A 23868-nucleotide genomic window follows, 5' to 3' on the forward strand; every position below is an offset into this window, starting at 1 on the left:
AGTAGTATAGGAAAATAAGACTACATACTTGGTGAATTTTCTGTAGTTGTCTTAATTTGTTTATATCAGATATAGTTTGGCTCCAACTGTACAATATATTCTGTTCTTATTTTTTTAAAATACAGATGTTGGAGCAGATGTACTGGACTTAGCAGAAACAATGGTTGCGTCTGCAGATGGTCTAGTTTATGAACCAGTAAGTTCACAATTTTGGAATTATATGCTCTGAAGAATTGTGGACAGTTTTGATATTTGCCTTTAGTTTTGTCTGAGTTGCTTTTTTATATAACTTTTTTATTATTTCGAAAGTAATCCATATTCTTTGTGCAAAATTTAGATGGAGGGCAACAGAGAAAAGTTATGTCTAATACGAAGATTTGATATTATTAACATTTTGGATGAGCCCCTAAAGTATGTGTAGGGGCCAAGGATGTAGCTTTCAGGGGCACAGCACCTGCCTGGCAAGCACAAGGTGCTGAGTTGATTGCTGGCATCAAAAATAAATGAATGAATGAATGAATGAATGAATGAATGAAAGAAAGAAAGAACGTTTTATAAACTCTCCAGATTTTTTTATTAGTACATGTGCTGTAAATCATGATGATATGCATTGTGGCTGTTTTATAGTCTCTCTTACTTTTTTTGATGCTTCCTAATAGTTTTTTTAATTACCATAGTGATGAAATTTCCTACTTTTTCTCTATTGATTTGGAAACCATTGACTTTTAAAGGTATTTGAGCTTTGTATCATAAAAATGAAGCAATATCTGAGAGAAATTTCCTAGGCATCTACTACTTTGTCCCTTCTTTACATCTCTGAAAGTTTATGAAGTGATTTTCTTTTACTACCTTCAAAGCACACGTATTGGTTGTCCGAAAACACTGACATGTCACTGGGGAGGTATAGTAGCAGCAAGACCTTCTTAGAATTAGCTCTGAAGCAACTTGAGAGCAAGCATGAAGCTCCAGCTGCCCTAATGTGCCGACTACTGGCTGTCATTGCGGTGCTTATATTTACAAATGCACTCTTAGTTCCTTTGCCTGTCGGTACCTGTGAGCCCTTTGTTCAAGCAAGATTGCAAAATGATGACTGGAGGTAGTAGGGGAAGAGTAGAGGTGTTAAGTTTGTGGGTTTGAGGGAAGAAAAAGAAATCTTGGCCACTTTTGATTACTGAATTAATTGTAGTTTTTAACAACATCAGTACATATATATATTATATATATGTACACACATATACACCCTTTAGTAAACACTTTTTAAATAGAAATTTCTATAGAAAAGTAATTTTATTGTTACCATCCTAAGCTGTCTTTCTGTTTTCCCACTGATACAATTGATTTTATGATAATTTTATATAAAGTTAGGTACCTTACAAATTCAGGTACTGTGTTACAGCATATTGAACTCTTCTCTGGAAATTTGGACCCAGGTGGTGATTATTAGACACTGTAACATTTGCATTACATTGAATGCTATTTTAAGAAAAATTACTCATTTTTCACGTTGTTTTAGTGTTCTTAATTTCTGCCATTCTTAATTTACTTTTATCATTTTATGTAGGGACTTTCAAGGTTTCTTTTTCAGCAAGTATATTTGCTATAACTTACGGGCTTCAGCACAACTTCATATGTCAGTCATAGAGTAACTTATTTTTCTTGTAAATGCAGGTTTGATTGAGGTTGAATTCTTACTGCTTCCCAGCAAGAATATAGGCTTTAGATGCCTGAATTTTACATATAAATAATATTATCTTTTTTTCTGCCAAGTAGTTGTATTTTGGGTTAGCTTATTTTAAGTTATTTTAACTCCTAAGATGCCATTTTATATATATGGTAGATTGCTAGTCTGTATCCATTTCTTTAATAGACAACTATCGTAGTAAAATATGTGATTAGTAAAATTTAATGTTATTTTCAATAAACTGTCACATTAAAGTTTTTTATTTATAGAAGATTAAATACTGAATGCTTGCTTTTAATAACATTATCAGCTTATGTTTCCTGCTCAGATAAAATTTTTAAAAATCACGAAATGAAAGTCAAGAGAGTTTAAGGAGTGCTACTGATTGCTTTCTTGTATTTCAGGCAATATTTGATCTTTCACCACAGCAAAAAGAATGGCAGAGGTAATAAGAAAGTAGATTTTTTTTCTGTTGTAAACTAGTTATAGCTTAACATTTCTGTGCATGAATTATTAGCAGAATTTAGTATATAATGTAATCTTTTAATTTAAAAATTTTAACAGCTCTTAGGAAAGTTGGGCATAAACTTTAATATATTTTGAATCATAAAGTAATTTTAGTATATATTTAAAATTTAATTCTAAAAGTAATATGTGAACGTTGTTTAAAATTCAATTTGAATAGAATGAATGTAAAGGAAAAATAAAAGCCTCATTCTGGAAACTAGTAACTAGTACCTGATTAGTAGTAATAGCTAGAGTTAAGTTTCTTATGTGGTTTTCTAGAAATTTTCTCTATGTAGATAATTTTTGTGTTTGCAAATACGCTTACCTATTACTTTTGTAATACAGAGTGAGTTCACTCCGTACATTTGTTCTGTAGCTTGCTTTTGTACACCTAATATGATAGTTTGCACACTTTAGTATATATACTAAGTCCATTTTATTGGTAGACTGTAGTATATAAAAATGATACTCAGTAAACATACCGAAGCCTAGTTCCTTTTGTGTTTATCTTAATGTGTGTGTAAACATTTTCCAGAAATGAACATTTAATATATAGCACTGTATGTCCTCCCAAAATTGTTTTCCTTACACAGTACTTCAAAACTATGAGAGTGCTTCTTTCTATATAACCTCACCAAAAATAAGTATAATCAAAATTTAAAAAAAATTTTTTTTGCCAGTTTGATGGGTGAAAAATGGTATTTTATTTTTTATTTGCATTTTGTGAATAAATGGACTATCTTTGTAAATTCTTCACTGCTATTTCTTTTCTTTTTTTCTTTTTTTATGAAACTACTTGGTCATGCTCTTGGTTGGTTTATTTTCTTACTTTTTAAAGAATCTTTTGTATATTTAAGAAATGTGTTCTCTGTTGTACGCATTTTCCTAAACCCTTGTCTTACCCCCCACACACCCTTTCCTAGGCTATGTCCTGCAGTTAAAAAGGCATTGCCTAATTTAAAGATTATTACAAAAAACATTTGTAGCCGTTTTGTTTTCTAGTACCCAGTTACCTTTTAAGGGCAAATGCACTTTAATTTCCAGCTTCACCAAGTGGGGGAATTTTAATATGTAAGTTGAAATTGATTGTGATTGAACAAAAGCAATGAACAGAGGTGTCTCAGGCTTCCAGCACTTGTAATAGAAAGCCATCCAGAAAGGAAATACTGTGCTCTGATCCAGAAATATTAATGTGATCAGAGTTCAAGGATAGTAGTAAGTGGGACCAGAGAGTGTATGCTTTTATTAAGGTGACAGGTTTTCCATTATGTTTGAGCTTTCTACATACTTTTTTTTTCCCCCCTCTGGAACTGGGAATCAAATGCATGACCTCGCTGTGCCGCTGAGCTAGATCCCCAGCCTCTATATACTTCTTATGTGGAATGTAGGTTCAGATAATTGGCACATTCCAAGCAGAGGTTAGAGACACACACACACACACACACACACACACACACACTTGATGTGGAATGTAGGTTCAGATAATTGACACATTCCAAGCAGAGGTTAGAAACACACACACACACACACACACACACACACATACACACACACACTTGATGTTATCAGACTGACCACTGCCTACTGTCAAAATTGAACTCTGGAAATACAAGACATGAATAGGGAAAGCTTTCAGTTTCTGCTGGGTTTGGACCCAAAGATTTTAAGTCTTAAAATGTTAAAATCTGAAGATGAGATGTGGCTTCTTGAAGCTTCTTGGGTTATCATGTTCTGCTTCTAAACAAATATTTTTTAATGGCTCATGAGTGACTTAGAGAAACCTTCCTGAACAATGTACATATCAAGATGTACTTCACTTTCAGAATTTGCTAAGAGATTTAAATTTTCTCTCAGTTGGTGTTCTACTTCCTTAAAATATTTAGGATCCAAATTTTCTCTCTTTTTGTTTATTTTAAAGAAAACAGTACAAAAAAAAGAACAATAGCAATATACAAACAAAGCAACACAAGGACATTAAAAATGATATGGGGTTTATTGAAAAATTTAAACTCTGAACCTAGCCTTTCTGGGTTTCTGCTTTTTATGTCCAGATTTAAGATTTATTCTAAGCTAAGTGTATACTGTAACTATGACTTACAATTTTAAAAAGGCCTATTTGTCAGTATTTTAGATGAATGGTGCAGATATATTTTATTTCCCACTTGCATTTCTAGAAAGTGTATATTTTATCTTTGTGGAGTGTAGAGTATTACAGATTTACATTTATACTCTTAAAGTACCTGTGTTTGTGTGTATTTTTTTCCCAAGTTCAATGTATGTATTTGTGTGTGTGTGTGTGTGTATAGGCTTTGTCTTAGGGTAGTTTTAGGTTCACACCAAAATTGAGAAAGTACAGAATTGCTATGTAAACCTCCCATTATGTTAGTTATAATTAATGAACCTACACTGTTACCCAGAGCCCATAGTTTATATTAGGGTTCACTCTTGCTGTTGTACATTCTGTGATAAATGCGTAATTCACATACCCACTACTGTAGTATTGGGAAGATTAGTTTGACTGCCTTAAAAATTCCATGTTCCGCCTATTCACCTCTCCCTCCCTACTGTGTATAATTTTTGTATTTGCTGAGTTCAAACTTACCACAGATGACTTGAGATAGTACAGTATGTAGTGGTATAAAATTAAAAGAAAATATTAGCGTTTTTCATATGCTTATATATTTTATATGTTCATACTGTTTTTAAAAGTGACAGGAAGAGTACAGTATTTTAGAGTAGCCTTGTCATAGAATAGTTTTGTTTTCTTGAGCAAGGGGGTATCAGGTGATGGTAAATGGTCCTGTGACCGAGTCTGTAATGCAAATTAGATGCTTGTTAAGGGAGTTCATACCCCAGGAGTCTACCACTTGGAGTCCATCAAGGCTGTTTATTATATGACTCTTGCCTTACTATTTGTATAATACCTAATTATTATTTTATTGAACTTAGGATGCTGCAGCTGATTCAGAGTAGGCTGCAAGAAGAACATTCTCTTCAAGATGTGATTTTTAAAAGTGCTTTTAAAAGTGCATCAACAGCACTTCCACCAAGGTGAGAAGTAGACTTTAAATGTGTGACTATTTACTATACGTACTAGAAATTTACCGTACTTCAATGTTGGTTTAGTTTTCTGCATCTTAGAGAAGATAGAATCATTCTGTACCATAAGAGTGACTTTTACTCTTAAATTTGTAGCTCATGATTTTGATCAAGATTATCGCAAATGTATTATTTCATTTTCATTTAATTTATGGGTGTGGTATACTTCTGCATAAAATGATACTATGTTTTAAGATCAAGTTGGTTGCATTTATTATGAGGATATATGGTATAACTTTTGGTTGGGAATTTTTTATTTCTCTTTTGTTTTTTATTTCTCTTGTATAAGTTAGAATAGTTGATAGTAGGAAATGTTACAAGCATGAAAATGACACTTAAGAAATACAGATTTACATTTCCTTAGAAAATGTCACCATCTGTCTGAACTCAGACAGCATACCCTTTTCTTACCTCAGTTTTATTCCCACCTTGTCCTTCCTTCTGCAGTAGATGAAGAAAACATGTTTTTGTTGTACTAATTTTTTTGTTTTAATCTTCCTTCTGTCATTGGTCTTCTGGTTAGATTTGAAGAACCATAGAATTTTAGATTTGTGTAAATATAGTAGATATGTAATAATTATGTAATTTTTTCTGTTTTTCTGACGTATGAATTTTACAGCTATATAGATCTTAGGAAACTGCTTCTCCAGTTTTCACATTTAGGATATTACCTAAAAATTTAATTTTAGGGATTCTTCCCCTCTCCCACATGCGGTTTTATCACCACAAAATTGTAGGTATATTGAATGTGTTTTAAGTAATGTTAATATATTTTGTTTTAATAGGGAAGATGATTCATCACAGTCTCCAGATGCATGCAGAATTCGTGGTCACCTCTATGTTAATAAAGTAGCTGGAAATTTTCACATTACTGTGGGCAAGTATGTTCTTTTACTGAAAATGCTTTAGATAGGATTGCTCTTGGTTAAAAATAAGCTCTTTCTTAATCAGATAATTTTAATAGTTAACTACTAAAGGACTGCTGAGATGTTATGTGTTTGTATTTTCAGAATTATGTTTAGTGCTTCAGTTGCAAGATAGACTACTAACTTAAAACACTTATAAGGCAATCATGTCATACTTTAAAGTCTAGGTAAATGTTATTTAAGACCTACTTCTTGCTAAGTTTTAGTAGCTGGAGAGTGCCAACTAGACATTTCATTAATTTGTTTTGTTGGGTTACTAGTTTTTGTTGTGTTTAGCCTTTTGGTAGTCCTTATCAAAAGGACTACCAGTACCTGACTAATTCTAGACATGCATTTTGATGTATTTAGAAATTAGTAGGATCTGAAATAAAGTTGAATCAGGTACAAATTAAGGAAGAATAACCTATCATACCCATCTTCATATGTAGCATAGAAATTGTCAATAAAGACATGATAAATTTCTAAATGAATACATAGATTACATCCCTCCCTCCCTCTTTACATAGAGATGAACTAAAAAGTTCTTTATTGTCTAAGGCATTGTTTGAGTACTTGCTGTGTATGAAGTGACAGGCTAGATACTAAATGAAACAGTGGAAAACAAAGATTTTTACCTTTAATGCTGACATTTGGTAAGAGAGTTCAAACTTTGAACAGTGAATACACTTAGTTGTTCAATATGGCTGTATTGATGGTGTGAAGAAGGTGTTTGGATGATAAGAAGTTATCTGTTAGGGTACTTAACCTAGTGTGCTAGTCAGCAGAGGCTTTATTGATGAAAATCTTTGAACACTATTTGAGAATAAGAATTTAATATAGGGGAGGGGGAAAGGGCCTCAGCAGGAAAAAAAGTGGTTGGAGGGTTTTTTTTATAGAGATAACAGACTTATGAAAAAGTATTTCATTGTTAACAGTGATCAAACTTGCTTTTTTTCCATTGTATTCTTTTTTCCTGCAAATTCAAATTTTGTTCTTTAGTCACTATTGCCAGGATAGATTCTCCCCATTTCCACTCTGTTACGGAGAATCTTGGAATTACTTGGTATTGTAGGGGTGATAAATAATAGTTGGCTTAAGAAATACAGAAGATTTTATTATACTTTTGCATCCAAACAATATCCTATTCCAAGAGGGAAACTGACAAATATTATATGTTGTGTCCCCCTCTTTGCCGTTTCCTTCTAGCTCCAGATGATAATTTATGCTATCAATAAGAGACCAAATGAAGACACATTTGGTTTATAGCTCATCAACTCAGAGATACCCTGTAAACCCACCACTGATGTTTTCTTGATTTGTCAAGTTTGTTTTTGGTCATCTTGAAAATTTCATATTACCTCTCGAACACAGTGCCATTCCCAGCTGTAGTATGAGAGTAAAAGAACACAATGTACAATATGTATTTTAATATGCAAATACTTGAACATGAATCACTAGAAAACCTAAGGAAATAGGTAAAGGCTTGCCACTTGTGTGTCGAAGCAGACAAGATAGACTAATTGTGACCGAGACATTGCCTCTCAGATACCATGAATGGCATGTCTGTTGATGAGATGATAGTCCGAAATAGTGAACAACTCTTTTTAATGCTGTGAACAAAATAATATAATCTTAATTTTATAGGAAATCTAGCATGTATTGCAAGTGTGACAAGTGTAGCTAAATTCTAGACTCTGGTAATTGTAAGTAGGTTTTTCACTTAGGTACATGAATATCTCTTAGAGCACTTGAAAGTCATGTAAAATGGGGCAATTCTTTTTTGTGAGACTGTTGATTTCTTTGCTGGATGCCTTGTTTCCCTGACTGTCATTTTTAAATACCAATACCAACCCCTCCCCAATAATTCTTGCAGCGAGAAATACCTCTCCCCCATCCCTACCAATTTTCAGAATATGTTTTCCACTGTAAAATCATTTGGACTAGATTTTTTGCTTGGTGGGATGGAAAATACAAGATGGCAGAAAAAAAAAATAGCTAAGTTGTGAGAATACAACTTCCCTCCATAGAGCTTTTACAGGCATCAGAGGACTACAGTCATCTGTATGGGGGTAATTTAATGTGATTTTTAACTTTTAGTTTTTTGGAAGGATATGCCTGCTCATACTGTTACTTCATAAATTTCCAAGTATGTTTTAACAATCAAAAAAAAAAATGAGAGAAAGAAGGAGGTACAACTCAAACAGTTCTCTGTTCCTTTCAGAATACAATTCTATAGTACAGGAGACCATTGATGTCACACTCAGTACTGTAACTTGATTAATCAGAGTAACTGCAGTGGAAATACTGTTGGGATAATGGCATCAGTGGGGATTGGAATAACCTATGACAGGAGATTTTCTTTTTAGTAGTGAGTTTGAGTATATGTATATATATATATACATATGTATACACACACACACACACATATTCTCAACACAGTGCATAGGAGATGCTTTGCTGCATAAGATTTTAGTCAACTTCATGTTGAATGTTAACATATTTCCCTAACCCAACTCAAGACCAGTAGTTAGAAAAATTTAAAAATGTAAAAGGGAATATTTAGTAGAATTTCTTCTTAAAAAAAATGAAAATGAGATTGCATTCAAAGTGTTTGTCTAGTTGATTAGCCAGATAAGAAAAGCCACATACTGATAAGTTAATGAAATCATGTTTGATTGCAATAGCTGAAGAAACATATCCAGAGGAAATAAATTTTCTTTAAGTAGTTGACCTTCCATGAGGAAAGTGCTACATAGCTGAGGACGTTAACGGCAGGTGCAGTAGCCAGTTAAAGTGCAAGGCAGGGGCCTCTGAGTGGTGTCCTAAGCCTCTAAGTAGGCAGATATTAACAATACTGTTTTTATTTGAGAAGTCAGTGCTTAGTTTAAAGTGGTTGAAGAATTCGTGTCTTTGTATAGCCTGCCTGGAACAACTTAGGAAAGGGTATTTCTAAAGAAGTTTGAGAGGATACAAATTTCAGTACAACCTAAAGTGGAGTCTGCTAAGATGTGTTACAACTGGTGGAGCAGAAAAAGGCTACTGGATAAATTTTTCAAGTATGAAAATGTAAAACAGTTTTGAGAGTCTTTGGTTAGCCATTTTCCATCAGCAGTACTTTAGAGAAAGTGTTTGAATTGTGTATTTTTGATTGGTAATGGTGAATAACATTTGCACTCACAAACTTAAATACTGTGATTTACATAAATTTTTTTTAGGCTGAAATTTCCAAGTTGACATAACAAAACAGCAGTTTGGCTTAGCAGTAACAAGAGTTTAATTTTCTAGCTAATGCCAAAGTGGAAATTTTTCTGAATGAGTAAATACCAGCTACCACTTTCACTGAGCATTGAATAGCTTTGAAATTGTTTTGTGCACCCTCAGTAATGTTTTTTAATGTAATGTTTCTAAAATTACAAGGCAAAACATGTTTAAACGTGTAACAAGTAATGTTAAGTGATTTTGAGTGGCCTATTCTGTTTTTAATGCTTTAACAGCTTTGTTGTTGAAAGTTAAAATAGGAATTGAGAGCTCTATTCTCATACTTGGATATATGTTCTTCTCTAAAAATTGTAGTTCCAAAAATGTTTTCAGACCATGATGAAAGTGCAAATGAAATTTCCATGTTTCAAAATGCATTTAACTGTGCAATTGAGGAAATTCTACCCTAAGTTGGGAGTTACTAATCTGGAATGTAATAATATACTTAAAGGCAAATACTAAGAAAAGAGTCTAATACTGTTTTCAGAATGTCTTCTGATCAATTGATGTGCCCATTTCAGATGTAGGTACAGATTTATGTTTTCAAAAATGAAATGTGTAATATTTCATTACAAATCATCGTTAAAAGATAAAGATTTGTGGTAAACTTTAAAATAGAAACACTGTCTCTGAACTCCACTAAGCAGAATGTAATTTCCTGTCAAAATACTGGTGTTAGAACAAATACAGTAGTTGTTGGTTATTATTATTTTGAGTTTTGTCAATAAAGTTTGTGGTAATTTGTGTCCTCATTATGTAACTAACTGTATGACATCCTTGATTTTGTTGTGTTGGCACACAAAGCCTAAAATACTTACTGTGTAGCCCTTTACAGACATAATTTGCCAGCCCCAGTTTATTGTATTGCTTAGATGATAAAGCTTCATCATTGGCCAAATGTTAGTTTGCACTGCAGTTGTATAGTGTAAGAAGGATCCACTTTCTGATGATTATTTATACATTTGAGCTATATTTCTTTAATACTGTTTTCCTCCTTCCAGGGCAATTCCACATCCTCGAGGTCATGCACACTTGGCAGCACTTGTCAACCATGAGTGTAAGAAGTTCTGAAATTCTTTTTAGTGTAGATGTCTTTGAAGAAAAAAATGGGGTTCTTAGTGCAGGTGCAAGGTAGGGCTTTGAAATGAAGATGATTTGAAAACAGATTCATCCAGAGGAGAAAATAAATCATTACATTTATCGACTAATCCACTTCCTGTTATCTTTCAGTTACCTGTATTTCTATGTGATCCTAGCTCAGATGTTGTTAGGGTTAGGGAGCTTGGTATACTTTCTATCACTTTAAACATTTCGGTTAATTTTTATAGATAATGGAGAGAATATATTTGAAATTTATTTCAGTTTATAAATCTGAGTGGACATATCCACGCATGTAGTTTGTTTGCTGTACTGTTATGGGTCTTATTTCTGCAATATGCTGTAGAGCACAAAATAACAAATTTTACTAAATCAGTTTGGTCACACCAGTGCTATACATTAAAAATAGATGTGATCAGCTTCATTATTTGGTTGTAGGAACGTCATTGTAGTTCTAACAAGAGTGTCCTATGACTAGATGATGTTTGGAAAGATATATTTTAAGGCTGTCAGGATTAAATGTAATATTTCGTAGAAATGAATTGGTAGACATAGCATTTTTTCAGAATTTACTTACTCTCATACATTTTTCATTGATAGGCATATTTCTCAGCACAGTGTTTACAGTACAGTGTAGATGTTTTCATTTGAGAATAGATAACTATGTAAACCAGTCTGTAATGTGTAGTTTTGAATAATGTAAATTCTGTTCTTAGTTGATTTTATTTTTTTCTTTTTAGCTTACAACTTTTCTCACAGAATAGATCATTTGTCTTTTGGAGAACTTGTTCCAGGAATTATTAATCCTTTAGATGGAACTGAGAAAATTGCTGTAGATCGTAAGTGTTGAGTAATTACTCTGGGATATGCATACTAGAAATCATTAACCTTAATATTACATGTTTTAAATAATCTTCTTCCTAACCTTGTAAAGATAATCTTTAAGTGATTGATGAGTGAAACATGTGAGAGAATCTGTCCTAGCAGTGAATGAAATTTGAATGTTAAAAAATTGAGTTATAGAATAAAAAAAAATGAAGAATTAAAGGTAAGTAGGCAAGAGAAATAGAATTCTAAATATATGAAAGGTTAGTGTGTTACTAGGGCATAACTGCATGTGTTCATATTCACTAAATAAAGAATTAAGAGAAAGTTTTAGTATTGTAGGAAAACTTTTTCTTCTGTACTGGTTCCAAGTTGTAAAGTGCACGTATACTGTTCTAGAAACCTCCCCAGAGAATTTTACAAACATAAGATACCTGGAGTTACTCCAGAGTGCCTTAGTTATTAATACTGTATAGTCATATAGTCTTTTTCTTTGTTTTTTTAACCTACTCCAATTAAAGAATTAGTTTATTCATATATGAAAGGATTATTTTCTGCATTTTGTTGCAAGTAATCTATTTCATGTTTTCTGAAGAGTTTTGTCAGTCTCCTTAAATAGTTATATTGTGTGACATACCCCACCTTGTGGATGATTAAGGATGTCCAAAGCTTCTGAAGCTCCTGGGAATTCTTGCTTCTGTATGACTATGAGTATAATTTTAATTTCAATGGATGTATTATTGTCAGGATTATGAATATTCTTTCTTTTAGCATAGTGTTAGGTACATTAAAGATGTTTGACTACAATTACTGGTTCACATTCATGAGTATTTTAAATTTTCATGGGAATGTTTTACTTAACGAAAATTAGTGTACTAAATTTGGAAGTCTGTGATTAGAAACATCCTGTGAATTATAAGCTTTAGTCGGTGTAATCTTGTCCACAGTCTAAGTGTGTGTATACTCTGTGCTGAATCCATTGCAAGCTAACAGGTGCTCATTTGAAAGCATGTTGGTCAGCTTTACTTCAAGATGTTAAAATGAACTATAAGTTTTTGTACAGATGTTCTTCTGAATATAAACTGCTTGATTTTCAAAAGGCTATTTTTAAGTACACCTGCTGCTGAATTCAGAGAGACCAAGAGTTATTTATGTTATATCATGAAATGACCCCTGGTGATATTGAGTGGGTCACTCAGAATTTTAAAGCAAATGTTCTCTTTTCCTTCCTAATACATGAATATGTTCTGTTGCCCCTCTCCTTCTGGTAAACAAGATGAAAAACATAGTTACAAACCTGTGGTGTGGCGCCAGGTCATTACTGTCTGCTTGGTGGTCCTCAGAAGTATGTGCCCTGCTTAACAGTTGCAGTGTCCTTAATGCGGTGGGCTTTGGGCAGATCCACAACCTTTGGAACAACCTGTGACTTGGAACGAAAATTCAGCAGCGCTTTTCCCTTTTTGGCTAGTAAACTTTTTAGCACAGTTTTTTCCTGATTTTACATTAGACAAATCTTTAACAATCTCCTGACCATAGCTTAAGAGATTTTCAGTTTTCCCTTTGTATTTGTTTGATCCTCATTGGTCATTATTTATTACTTCAGCATTTGGTGCTACATGCGTGGTGTTGTGATTCCCCATGTCCTTCACATCCCCCGCCCTGCCGCCCTGTGTAATATTCATATGTACAATTCTGTTTAATGCTTCACCACTCTCAGTTTTATCTTCTTAAATAAATACCTAATGCTTGAACCTTCTTTAACTTTCAGTTCTGTTTATGACATGTTAAAATTTATTTGTAAAACACCAAAACTATTACAGATTAAGTAGTTCATCTTACTTCAGAGAATGCAGAGGGCAAATATGAAGACCATCCTCAATTTATAAGATGATATCTTTGCCTAATACCATCTGTGAGAATATTTAGGACATAAAGTTGACATTAATAATAGAAGTGATCAAAAACTTCATATTTTTGACAATTGCAGTGTTACATATAATAGGTGAAATGAGATAGTAAGTTGAAACAGGCTTAACTTTCTTTTATTAGAGATTTAATTAGAGGTTTCTTTCAGTCTGTCCATAGTTGTATTCTTTTCTCCTCTATTCTAAATAAGCTAGAGAGCTAAGAGATAGAGAAATTGAATTGGTAGAAATAAAATTTGATTTGTGTTGAGCAAAAGAGGCTAGACACACAGATATGTATGTACGGTGTTGTTCTGATTATATGCACCTCTAGAATAGGTAAAAGTAGTCTGATACTAAAAGGCAGGTCAGTGATTGGAGTAGTGCCGCAGGTACAGAGAATTGACTGCCAAGGGTATGAAGAAACCTTTTGATGTTTTGAAAATCTTTTATATTTTGCTTTGGCGGTGATAAGATGGGTGGAGATGTTTGTTAACATTTTAACCATATGTTAAAATGAGTGCATTTTATTACATATAAAGTTGATGTTTTAAAAGTTCATTTGTCCAACCACTGTTTATTTGTAAGAACATGTTGTATTTATTAGTTTCTATTGGAGCCATTAAGGACCCAATACTCAATACAATAGACATAGTCCTTGCTTCTCAGAGAGTACATATTTTAATGAGGAATGAGACATTCTACCAGCACTTGGTAGTGATAAGTATGAGGATGAGAGGTTGTTAAGAAAATGTAGGAGATCACTTGTGATAGGAGAAAGGAAGTAGGAAGGCTGTGTACTTGAAAAAGATGACCTGAGTGAAGAAGTAAGCCAGGTAGTGATCTCTTAGAGTGTTGCAGACAGCTTTATTATTAATTAAGAAAAATCTGTATTTGCTACCACAGTTGGGAATCTGTTACACATAACATCCTTCCCTGCTGCCAGCTGGCCAGGTAGCAGGGACAAGTCCTCATAGCATAGAAGTAGATGTCTGTGTTCTGCATGAATCGTGTTCTCAGTCTCTTAGAACTTACGTATATTCTAATGGAGTACAAGTAAATAAGGCATCTGAGTCAGATACTGTGGGAGCTTGATGAACTCCTAGCAATCAGATAACCTAACAAGAGGTTATGACCTTTCATAAGCCAGTGTCAGGTCCTGCTGCAGTAGTGCTGATAGCAAACCCTAAACCTCAGAGGCCTAAAATGACCACCTGTGACCTTCGCTTTTGGGGGTTGCTGTAGGAGTGCGTGTCTTCCATTCTCTTGCCTAAGTGACTGTGCAAGACATCTTTACCTGTAGAGGCTGGCAGTGTGTGAGCAGTCTGCGGATGCACCCCGGTGTGACAGTCCCCAAAGCAGGGCACCTGAGGAGCCCGGAACCGGGGGAGCAGCGAAGCAGTCGCTACTTGTAGTGAGCTGTGGCGGTGAGGAAGCAGGAAGGAGAATTGTGAACAAGTAACGCAGTTGACCCCAGCTGTCACTCTTGATCAAAATGATGCTTGTTTGCGGGTAAAATACATTTTATCCCTGAAGTTTCTTCAGCCTAGGCACCAGATTTGATCCACAGGTTCTAAATGAGGTGTTTTGAATCTGGGAACCTGTAGGCTAAACAGTTTGTGCCTCCCCTTACACTTCAGGAGCATGTACTGTGTAAATACATTAAATATTCTCTTTCAAAATGAGGAAGAACGAGTGGTGTATATTCAGCCTCATAGCAGTTTTGAAGTCCATCTGGACAGATGAGACATTCCCCTGCTCAGGAAGGGGAGCGTCCCTTGATGAGGTCTTGCCTGCTCCTGGGCAGAGCTCTCCATACACCCCGCAGCCCCCACAGTTCCTTCTCTTCTCTGTGACTCTTGGCTTTATCTTCTAGAAGTGCTCCTGCTTTCCCATACACCTTGGGGCATATCTAGCTAAGGCACTGGAGGATGTACCTTTCTTAGAACTAAACACTTTCCTTAGCCTGCATCCAGTTTATAAAAAAGTTGGAGACCTTTGTGATTTTAAATTTCCAATTTAAACTGTTTATGAATGCAGAAGTGTTGTTGTTTTCTTGCAGCTCCATGTGCCAGAAATTGAGGAAGTGTTAGGAGACGTGCCTCGTTGTCAGCTTAAGTGTAGGGTCTTTGGGCTCGTCAGGGTTCCTCTGGCCTGCCTCCCTGGTCTGCATCGGTGGAGAATGTAGGTAGATTCTGCTGTCCATGAATCTCGGTGAATTTGGAGGGAAGAAATGTGAATAGATAGTAATACAGTCTTTCAGAGCCCACAGTTGCTGCAGACATATTTTGTTTACTTTATACATCCAGTTCCTGATCTGTGGATTTTTTTAAGTGGTGCCACTAGTTTTTCAGAGGTGACTATTTGCCCATGTGGGTGGCCATCTCTGTGCAGTTCATCACAGACACTATCTTGTGCTTTTGCTGAGAAAATTAGAAATTGTGGTTAGTAGACTTATTAGTGCTGGAAAGCTAGTTGTTGGGACAACTCTAATTAAACCATTAGGTTTGTGCTTGCTTTGTGAAAAGATTTGCTGCAGCATTTCTGTTCAACAGGACACGAGGTTTTCTTAGATAGTAATCTCAGCTGGTCTGTATTCGGATGGCTAGGATCTTTGTGGAAATGATCATTGTGATTAATGGATTAGGTAGGGGGAGAGGTCTAGGTTTTCCGTTTTAAAGAAGCTTCCCAGCTGGCTCTTTAAACATTTAAAAAAACTATGATAGGTAATTTTAATTCTTGTATTTACATATACTTTCTTTTCAGTGGTGAGTGCCATGTTATGTGAAGTATGTATTTTCAGTTCAAATGTAAAGATGTCCATTGCTGCCTAATTAGACCTTTAGACGTATCTAATTCTAATGTGATGGTTATACTGTGGTAATTTTATTGTACTTTTCTTAGTCTCTGTACCACAGAGAAGTGCTACCTTTATTTTTCCATCTTTCTTATGCTGTCTTAACTAAATCACTGGTTCATCTGTTTAACATCTTGTATGTGTCCTGTGTGTATTTGTATGTGCTATGAACTTGTTTTACCAGGTATAAATATATTTTTAATGGTTCTTTTTAAAAATTATTCTTTATTTTAGTTGGAAAATTAAGTCCAATGTAATAGTAGATTTCAAGTTTAGTGTGTTTAATCAAAAGATATATTTGGTAGTAGTTTTTTGCTACTAGATTGATGATAAAAACACGTTTTGTTTTTGTTTTAGACAACCAGATGTTCCAATATTTTATTACAGTTGTGCCAACAAAATTACATACATACAAAATTTCAGCAGACACACATCAGTTTTCTGTGACAGAAAGGGTAAGTTGAAACTAACTGGTAAAAGTTGGTGTTTTTGTTAGCATTTTATAGTCTTCTGGGTACAAGATAAGGTTGGAGTTTTAGTTGGTGCCCTTTCTGATTTTAAAATTTGTGGAAGTTTTGAAACGAATTAACTTTTTTATTTTAAGGCAGAAATAAATCAGAAATGGATATTTGCATTTCTAGAGCAAGAAAAGCAATTATTATTTTTTAATTCAAGTGTTTTCAATTAAAACAGTATTAATTTTGTAATGTGTTTTCTCATAGACCGGTATAAGTGTTCCTAATCCACCAGCAGATTTTCTGATTTCTGTTTTTTAATAAATGTTCCAAACCATGAACATGCGTGGTGATTGTAGACCAGCCCGCAGACTGAGAGAGCCTGCACCCTGCCTGACACCTTGTATTCCTGCCTCATGCTTTGTATTCATCTCATGAGTGTTCGGCAGCCTCAGGGTGAGAGGCTGCTTTGTGAGCAGTACTAACAGTGAGGAGCAGAGTTTGGCTTAGCAGGTTTATTTACTCTGGGGTCGCATTTTCTTATTTTAGTATTTAAGAATGGTAAATAATCAAATATGGGTATCCAGAAGAATTTTGAGTCAAAACTTAGTGCTTTTTAAAATTTACTTTCCTCTATATAGAGTTTTCTTTTGCTGTTTTTTGCAACCTACTGTAACCAGGTCTTTAGTAATTACAGAATATTCCCTGTTCCTCTGAAATTAGGTATTACTTTTATGGGTGAAGTATTAAGTATCTTTTCAAATGGTTAAGGGGAAAAACAAGTAAATATAATGGTGTGTGTTTGTATATGTGTGTGCATACACGTACACACTTTTTAAAAAACCAAGCGTATGTAAGATCGTACTCTACTTCCTAACATTGTGTAGGGAGATAACATTTCTCACCTGTAAGACGAACAAACACTGGAAGACAACATCCACATTTGGCAAGGCTTTGGGGAAAACAGGTACACGTATACTGCTATGGGAATGCAAAATGCCATAGTCTCTGTGGAAGGAAGCTTGGCGGTGTGCCCAATGACCTGTGCCTTTACCCTTTGAACCCACAGACCCTCTTCTGGGAACCCTTTCCATGTTGTAATGGGAGCACACTAAAGTGTTATGTGTGTGAGGCTGTTCATTGTGTTGTTATTTATAGAAGGCTAGAAACAGCTTGTGCTCTGAGAAGTAGAACACGCCAAGAATTAGGACACTTCTATATCCTGATCTGAAATTATTTCCACAACATATTTTAAAATAACAAAATTAAAAAGAAAAAATATAGTAGAATCCCAGAGCATTTGATCTTTGAGGGGTGTGTTTTTGTTGATAGAATGACTTAAAATAGTTGTATTTCACTTAAAAAAGAAGTGGAATATTGGGTTGGTAAATTGCAGAATAAGGGAACAAAGAGAGCGAGGGCTGACCCTCCCTGGTCCAGGAGCCCAGAGTAAATGATTACCGGCCTTTTGTTATCTCGACGCCCGTTACTAAAACAGCTCCTCTGCCCTGCTGCCCTTCTTCTAGGAGCGAATCATCAACCATGCTGCAGGCAGCCATGGAGTCTCGGGGATATTTATGAAATATGACCTCAGTTCTCTTATGGTAACAGTTACTGAGGAGCATATGCCTTTCTGGCAGTTTTTTGTAAGACTCTGTGGTATTGTTGGAGGAATCTTCTCAACAACAGGTTAACATTTATTTCTTTGTCTATTTTCTAAAAGTTTATTACATTTAAGATGTTTGTACTTAAAGGGGACAAAAATACGCACATAAATATAATTCATTTTACAATATTCAGTGACTTAAGGGAAATTATTTGGTGAGCTACAAATGTCCTGTGTGAACAGCAAAAACAAAAAGTAGAATTCAGTCCAGTATCTGCCATTTACTTGGTGGTGACCGTGGATACGTCACCTTTTTCTGAAATTACTTTCTTGCATGAAAATTGGACTGACTTAAAAGTGTGTTGTAGGGTTAAATGAGAAAGTGCTGAGAAGTGTAAATTTTCCTTTTAAGGGGATTTAGTTGTACGGTGTATAAAATCATGTCTTACATGCAGTGTGTGAAACTAGATTTTTCAGCGGTTTTGAGGGTTTTTTAAAATTTTTTTTTAATTTTAAAGAGAAAAGAATAAAAACAAATTAACAACTACAAGGACATAAAACAACACAATAAACAATAAAAATGATACAGAATTTCTAAAAAGGTAATAGGAATTTAACAATGTTCTGAGTTTTTGACCCAGATTCTGGAATTCTCTCAAAGATCATTTGCAGCACTGTAGTCATGTAAATTTGAGTTAGGTACAGAAAAGAAACAGTTTTAAGTTCTTAAGAATTTTCTAAACATTTGTAAGTTCTGAATAGTCCAAATTTTACTTTTTTATCTTTGGTTCCTATTTAGTATTATAGGGATGAGTTTGTTCATTTAAACAAATGAATAGCTTTTCCTATACAGTTTTTGTTACTGCTTCATTTAAATTCACATAAATATATGTTGTTAATATCATTTCTTTTCAAATTATATAGGAAGACCAAAAAGATTGTGTTAAGGTTATGAGTTATGTGATCTAATCATTTTTGAAAAGAAATTAATTCATTTTTTAACTGTTTTGATTATTGGAAGTTGATAGTACAAACCACTTTGCTTTCTTCTTTAGTCCTTTATAGTTAGTTGGATTTTTATTCTTATATAGCAATTTCAAAAATAATTAAAAGCATAAACTTATTGTTTATTACAGGCATGTTACATGGAATTGGAAAATTTATAGTAGAAATAATTTGCTGTCGTTTCAGACTTGGAGCCTATAAACCTGTACATTCTGTAAGTGATATTGTATACATGGTGCTGATGTCTAAATAAGAGTATCATTAAGTCTAAATAGTTGCTTTTGGTGCCTGGAAAGAATTTCCCTAGATACAACCTGTGTTTAAAGGAAGTTGTGCAAAGAATAAAACTACGACTGTTTTTTTTCCCCCTCCAGGTCCCCTTCGAGGATGGGCACACAGACAACCACTTACCTCTTTTAGAAAATAATACACATTAGTACCTCCTGAGTGGAGAGAAACTTTTTGCCTGAGACACAAAACCTTTTTTAATAATAAAATATTGTGCAATATACTCAAAGGAAAAATATGAATGAGAACCTGGAAACACACTTATTTAAAAAAAAAAAGAAAAAAGGAAAAAAAACCAAACTGAAATCCTGTAAATGTTGTGTCTGTTACAAAAGTCCTAGAGGAAATTATGGAGCTGGTAGTGATAAGCCCATCTGGAGCGTTGTTCAAAGAAGACTCTTGCTGCTTCCTCAGCAAGTGGACTGTCAGAGTCAGACCCTGCTGCTTCATAACAGAAAGCTGAAGGAAGGAGGGGAGCCCACGTCTAACAAAAGAGCACTGATAAGTGCAAATGTTTGCGTCCTTTTGTTTTTAAAAGATACGATGTAAGAATAAAATATGTAAAACATATGGAAAACTAGTCTAGACTTTAAAAACCTGTGATCAGGTCACACTGTTAATAAAGGAAGACAGGGACTAGTCCCTGTGTTACAGCCATACTGATGTTAAGCCATACTGACAAGTACTTTGATCTTAGGAAGGGAAATGCTTTTCCTTGGACTCAGGGTATTGGCTTCTAACTGTTCAAGATAGGCTCTCCCAGGGGAGGTGTGTGAGCACTATGATATGTAACAGAGATACTGCTTACAGATTGTGTCGTGAAGCTAGATAGGGAGAAGAGAGCACATTTCTAAAGCGGAGGCTGAGTATCCTTATCTCCTCATGGATATTCTCTGAGGATCATGGGCTGAGCAATAAAATGATCCATTCTGATGGAAAGAAATTATCAGTTTGTAAACTATTAAGAGGAAAAATAGAATATTTTATACAAGTGATGAATGGGAACAGGGTAACTTAAATGAAAGTGTGAGCCAAATTTTAGGTATAAGACAGTATCACATCTGAGAGATGCCATATTACAGTATTACAGCGGCCACTAAACTGTAAAGCTGAATTACGAAAGACTTATCGCATTCAGGATGTTCTGAATGTGACTGGTGAATTATGTTAGGTTTGTATTGTTCTAATTTTCGTACTGTTTAAGGGTTGGGTTTAAATTCCAGAATATAAAAGATTAAAATAATGAGAGGAAACTTACATTAAAAGCTGTATTTGTAGTACCTGTGCCAATATCAGTTTTCATTTTGTTATATCAATCCCCTAAGTGTAAATCATTTAGGGAAATAAGGAATCAAGAATCCAGATAGGTAATGAAGGTAAAAGACCAGATTTTAGTCCTTAACAAATAGCAAAGCCAAGCAACTTCATTTGAAGTGGTAGTTTTAGAATCAAGTGTGATGACACAGGCCTGTAATCTCAGCACTGTGGGAGACTGAGGCAGGAGGATCACAGTTTGAGCTCAGTCTGGACACTTAGATCCTGTCTCAAAAGAAAGAAAAGAAAAAGATTTGAGCCCTGATTTCAGTGCCCATTACTGGGGGGAAAAATAGCTTAGAGAGTGACATATCACAAGTTGCAGTTTTTTAAATGAAGAGTTTATGTATAAAAAATATTTAACAAGACAATACTGGTGACAAGAACTCACGACAAAGTGGCTCTGTGATGAGACTTACATAGGACAGCATTTTGCATAAAATAGCAGCCACACCCTTGTTTAGAATGTGCGGTGTCATTGAGAACCACACACTGACTGATTGATAGTGGTGACACAACATGTTTTGAAGGATATTTTTAATCCAGGAAATTCTAGTCACTGGGCCTTCTCTGGGGTTTTATTTATTTTCTTCAAATATTATTTCCCACAGAGTTGGGATAGAAACTAATAGAACATTTCTCAAAATTTTAATTTAAAAAGAATTACTGGTATTTTAGGTACTTCGGACTAACTGTTGGATTGGGTCTTCTGAATTCAGAAATTCAGTCGTTTCAGGTTTTTTTAGATGGAAAAATATACCAATTTAAGATTACTTTTAGGATTATAACAAGTATTAAATTTAAATTTTGATACATGGTTTTTAATTACTTCCATGTTTAATAAATGCCATATTTAATTTTTAATGAAATTTATCCTATTAAAGCTGACTGTAAAGGAATTTCTTTAAAGCAGAGTCCTGCTTTGCCATTGATTTCCATTTCAAACGTTGAGAAAACTTCTATCTAACAACCTTCTAAAATTTATAAGGTCATAGTTTTGGCCCTGAAAAAATGAAAACTCTTTCAGCTCTGTGCACGATGGAACATAACCATGTATTAGAGTTTGCTGGGAGTTTCTGGCCTCCCAAGTGTCTCTTTTCCTTGGTTGAAAGCCCTCCCTGCCCTGTACCTGAGGGTCTCTCTAGGATCCCCCTTCAACTCTCAGTACAGTGTCCTTCTCAGCAGGGTCTTCATGATGTCTGTATGTACATGTTCTGGCCTACATAGTGAAAAGCCTACATGTTTTAAAAACTTGCAGCGTAGTTGTAAACTGTTTCCATGCATTGGCCTGTATGAAAGATGATAAATATTTGAGCAGAGTAACTCACTGTTCAGTTTTTGTATACTTCAGACTACCTCTTAGGAAAAGTTTAGCTCAATATTCATCAGAATTACAAAGTTATTTCTAATTCTGAATTTAGAAAATACATACTTTTTTCAGTTTTTTGGATAGAAATCTTGTCTTTTTATAATTAGTATCCAAATAATTTCTAATCTTTAATGGAATGTTAACTGTGCAATTTGTAAAGAAATTAAGAGCTCATATTTTAATAGCTTAAATAGAGTTATACTGTGTATTTTACATTTTTATGTTATGGGTTAGTAACGTGTACTTTTCCTTCTATTTTGAGCTTTAGCAAACCTTCAGCAAGCCAAAGTGAGCCAGCTGTCAGAACACCATCAGAGTAAAAATGGCAGCAAACCATTTGTTTACTGCTTCTGGTACAAAGAAACCTTGGATTAGTTCTCCGGTACTCCCTTATTGCAATGTTAGGATCAAAATACAGTTTTCCACCTTAAATATTTCTTGTGATGAAATCACCCTGCATTATTTTAAGAGTGGGAAACAGACTGGTTTGGGTTCTCTCTCTTCTTTTTGTAGCTTTTTAAGGAGGGAAAAGAACATATAAAACATTGTCTCAACCAAAAAGTTAGAACCTTAAGTAAAATGACAAATTATAAAATGTTTTCTTAGTTCTTTTAATCCTGATAGGAAATTAAGGTCATGTTACTTCAAAGCAGCCACAGTTCCTCTTAAACTTTTTCTCAGAGGAAAACGAAGAATCTTTAAATATCACTTGGTAATGTTTGCTTTCCCTCCAGATAGAGCTCAATTGCACTGTGGGGGTGGATTTTATACTTTGAAAGATGAAAGATGAAAACTGAGCAGGTGACTTGTGTGTGCCTGCGAACCTGTACAGAGCTGCATACAGAGGAGACTGCAGTTAGTAAAACACTTAGTTTTGTTCTGAAAACTCCTAATACTGGATGTTTAACAGAATTAAGCTAAAACTCAGATATTGTAGCTCACTTGTGGGATCTTACGTAATAATTTGAATGTAAGCCTACTACTAAGAAATGAGAAGGCACAGGGAAAAATACATATACTAATGAAAGCTCTTTCGTAAAGCAGTCCTTACACAACAGTTCATGTAAGTGTAATAAACTGTAGATAGTATTTTATCAGGCCATTACACAAATCACTTTTTTGTTTATATCTACCTTTTTTTAAAATTTCTTTTTTGAGCTGCCAGTCTCAAGCCCTTGAGCATGTTAAACGGGTGCTCTTCCCCTGAGCCATACTCCCAGGCTGAGCTTTTATTTCTGTATTTTTCCAAAATTGACTCGGGTTTCCCTACTTCACATCCCTGCACCTCTGTTCAGTTCCGGGTACAATTAGTATTTCAGGTAGATAGGGGCACACCTGAAGTGCTCCCGTATCACAAGGACGTTCCTGCCTATGTAACACTAGGTCACAGAAGTTCCCTTTGCTGCAGTAATAGCTGTACTTCGTAGGGCATTTCCCTCTCCTCTCTCTTAATTAAAACCAGCAATTGCTAGTGTTGTTCATTTTTATAAATACTTCTAAAAATAATTAAGCAGTGAGCATTTTGTTGTATTTGTTACCTACACACATTCCCAGACAACAGAAGAACAATTTGGAAAACGTAGCCATGTGGGAATTTGCACGATTCCTATGAACTTTAAAAATTATTGATGTTTTTGCAAACTTTAGGCTGGTTTTTATATATGTCGTGAGATACACTGTTTGGATGTTAGGCCTGT

At 34.6% G+C, this 23868-nt stretch overlaps 1 protein-coding gene across 5 annotated transcripts in view; it reads left to right on the forward strand.

Moving 5' to 3' along the window:
* Window positions 1-22125, forward strand: part of Ergic2 (ERGIC and golgi 2) — a 34916-nt gene extending 12791 nt beyond the window's left edge. For all 5 annotated transcript variants that reach the window (XM_005407140.2, XM_005407138.2, XM_005407139.2 and 2 more), the window contains 10 exons: window positions 126-196; window positions 2086-2126; window positions 5138-5239; window positions 6073-6168; window positions 10452-10507; window positions 11289-11387; window positions 16492-16589; window positions 18116-18278; window positions 19332-19414; window positions 19575-22125. In XM_005407140.2, the coding sequence (XP_005407197.1) occupies window positions 126-196; window positions 2086-2126; window positions 5138-5239; window positions 6073-6168; window positions 10452-10507; window positions 11289-11387; window positions 16492-16589; window positions 18116-18278; window positions 19332-19414; window positions 19575-19637 (872 nt within the window). In that variant the 3' untranslated portion in view covers window positions 19638-22125. The remainder of the gene's footprint in view (window positions 1-125; window positions 197-2085; window positions 2127-5137; window positions 5240-6072; window positions 6169-10451; window positions 10508-11288; window positions 11388-16491; window positions 16590-18115; window positions 18279-19331; window positions 19415-19574) is intronic.
* Window positions 22126-23868: the final 1743 nt, after the last annotated feature.

Source organism: Chinchilla lanigera, unplaced genomic scaffold (assembly GCF_000276665.1).
Source record: "Chinchilla lanigera isolate Chin_1 unplaced genomic scaffold, ChiLan1.0 scaffold00104, whole genome shotgun sequence".
NCBI lineage: Eukaryota > Metazoa > Chordata > Mammalia > Rodentia > Chinchillidae > Chinchilla > Chinchilla lanigera.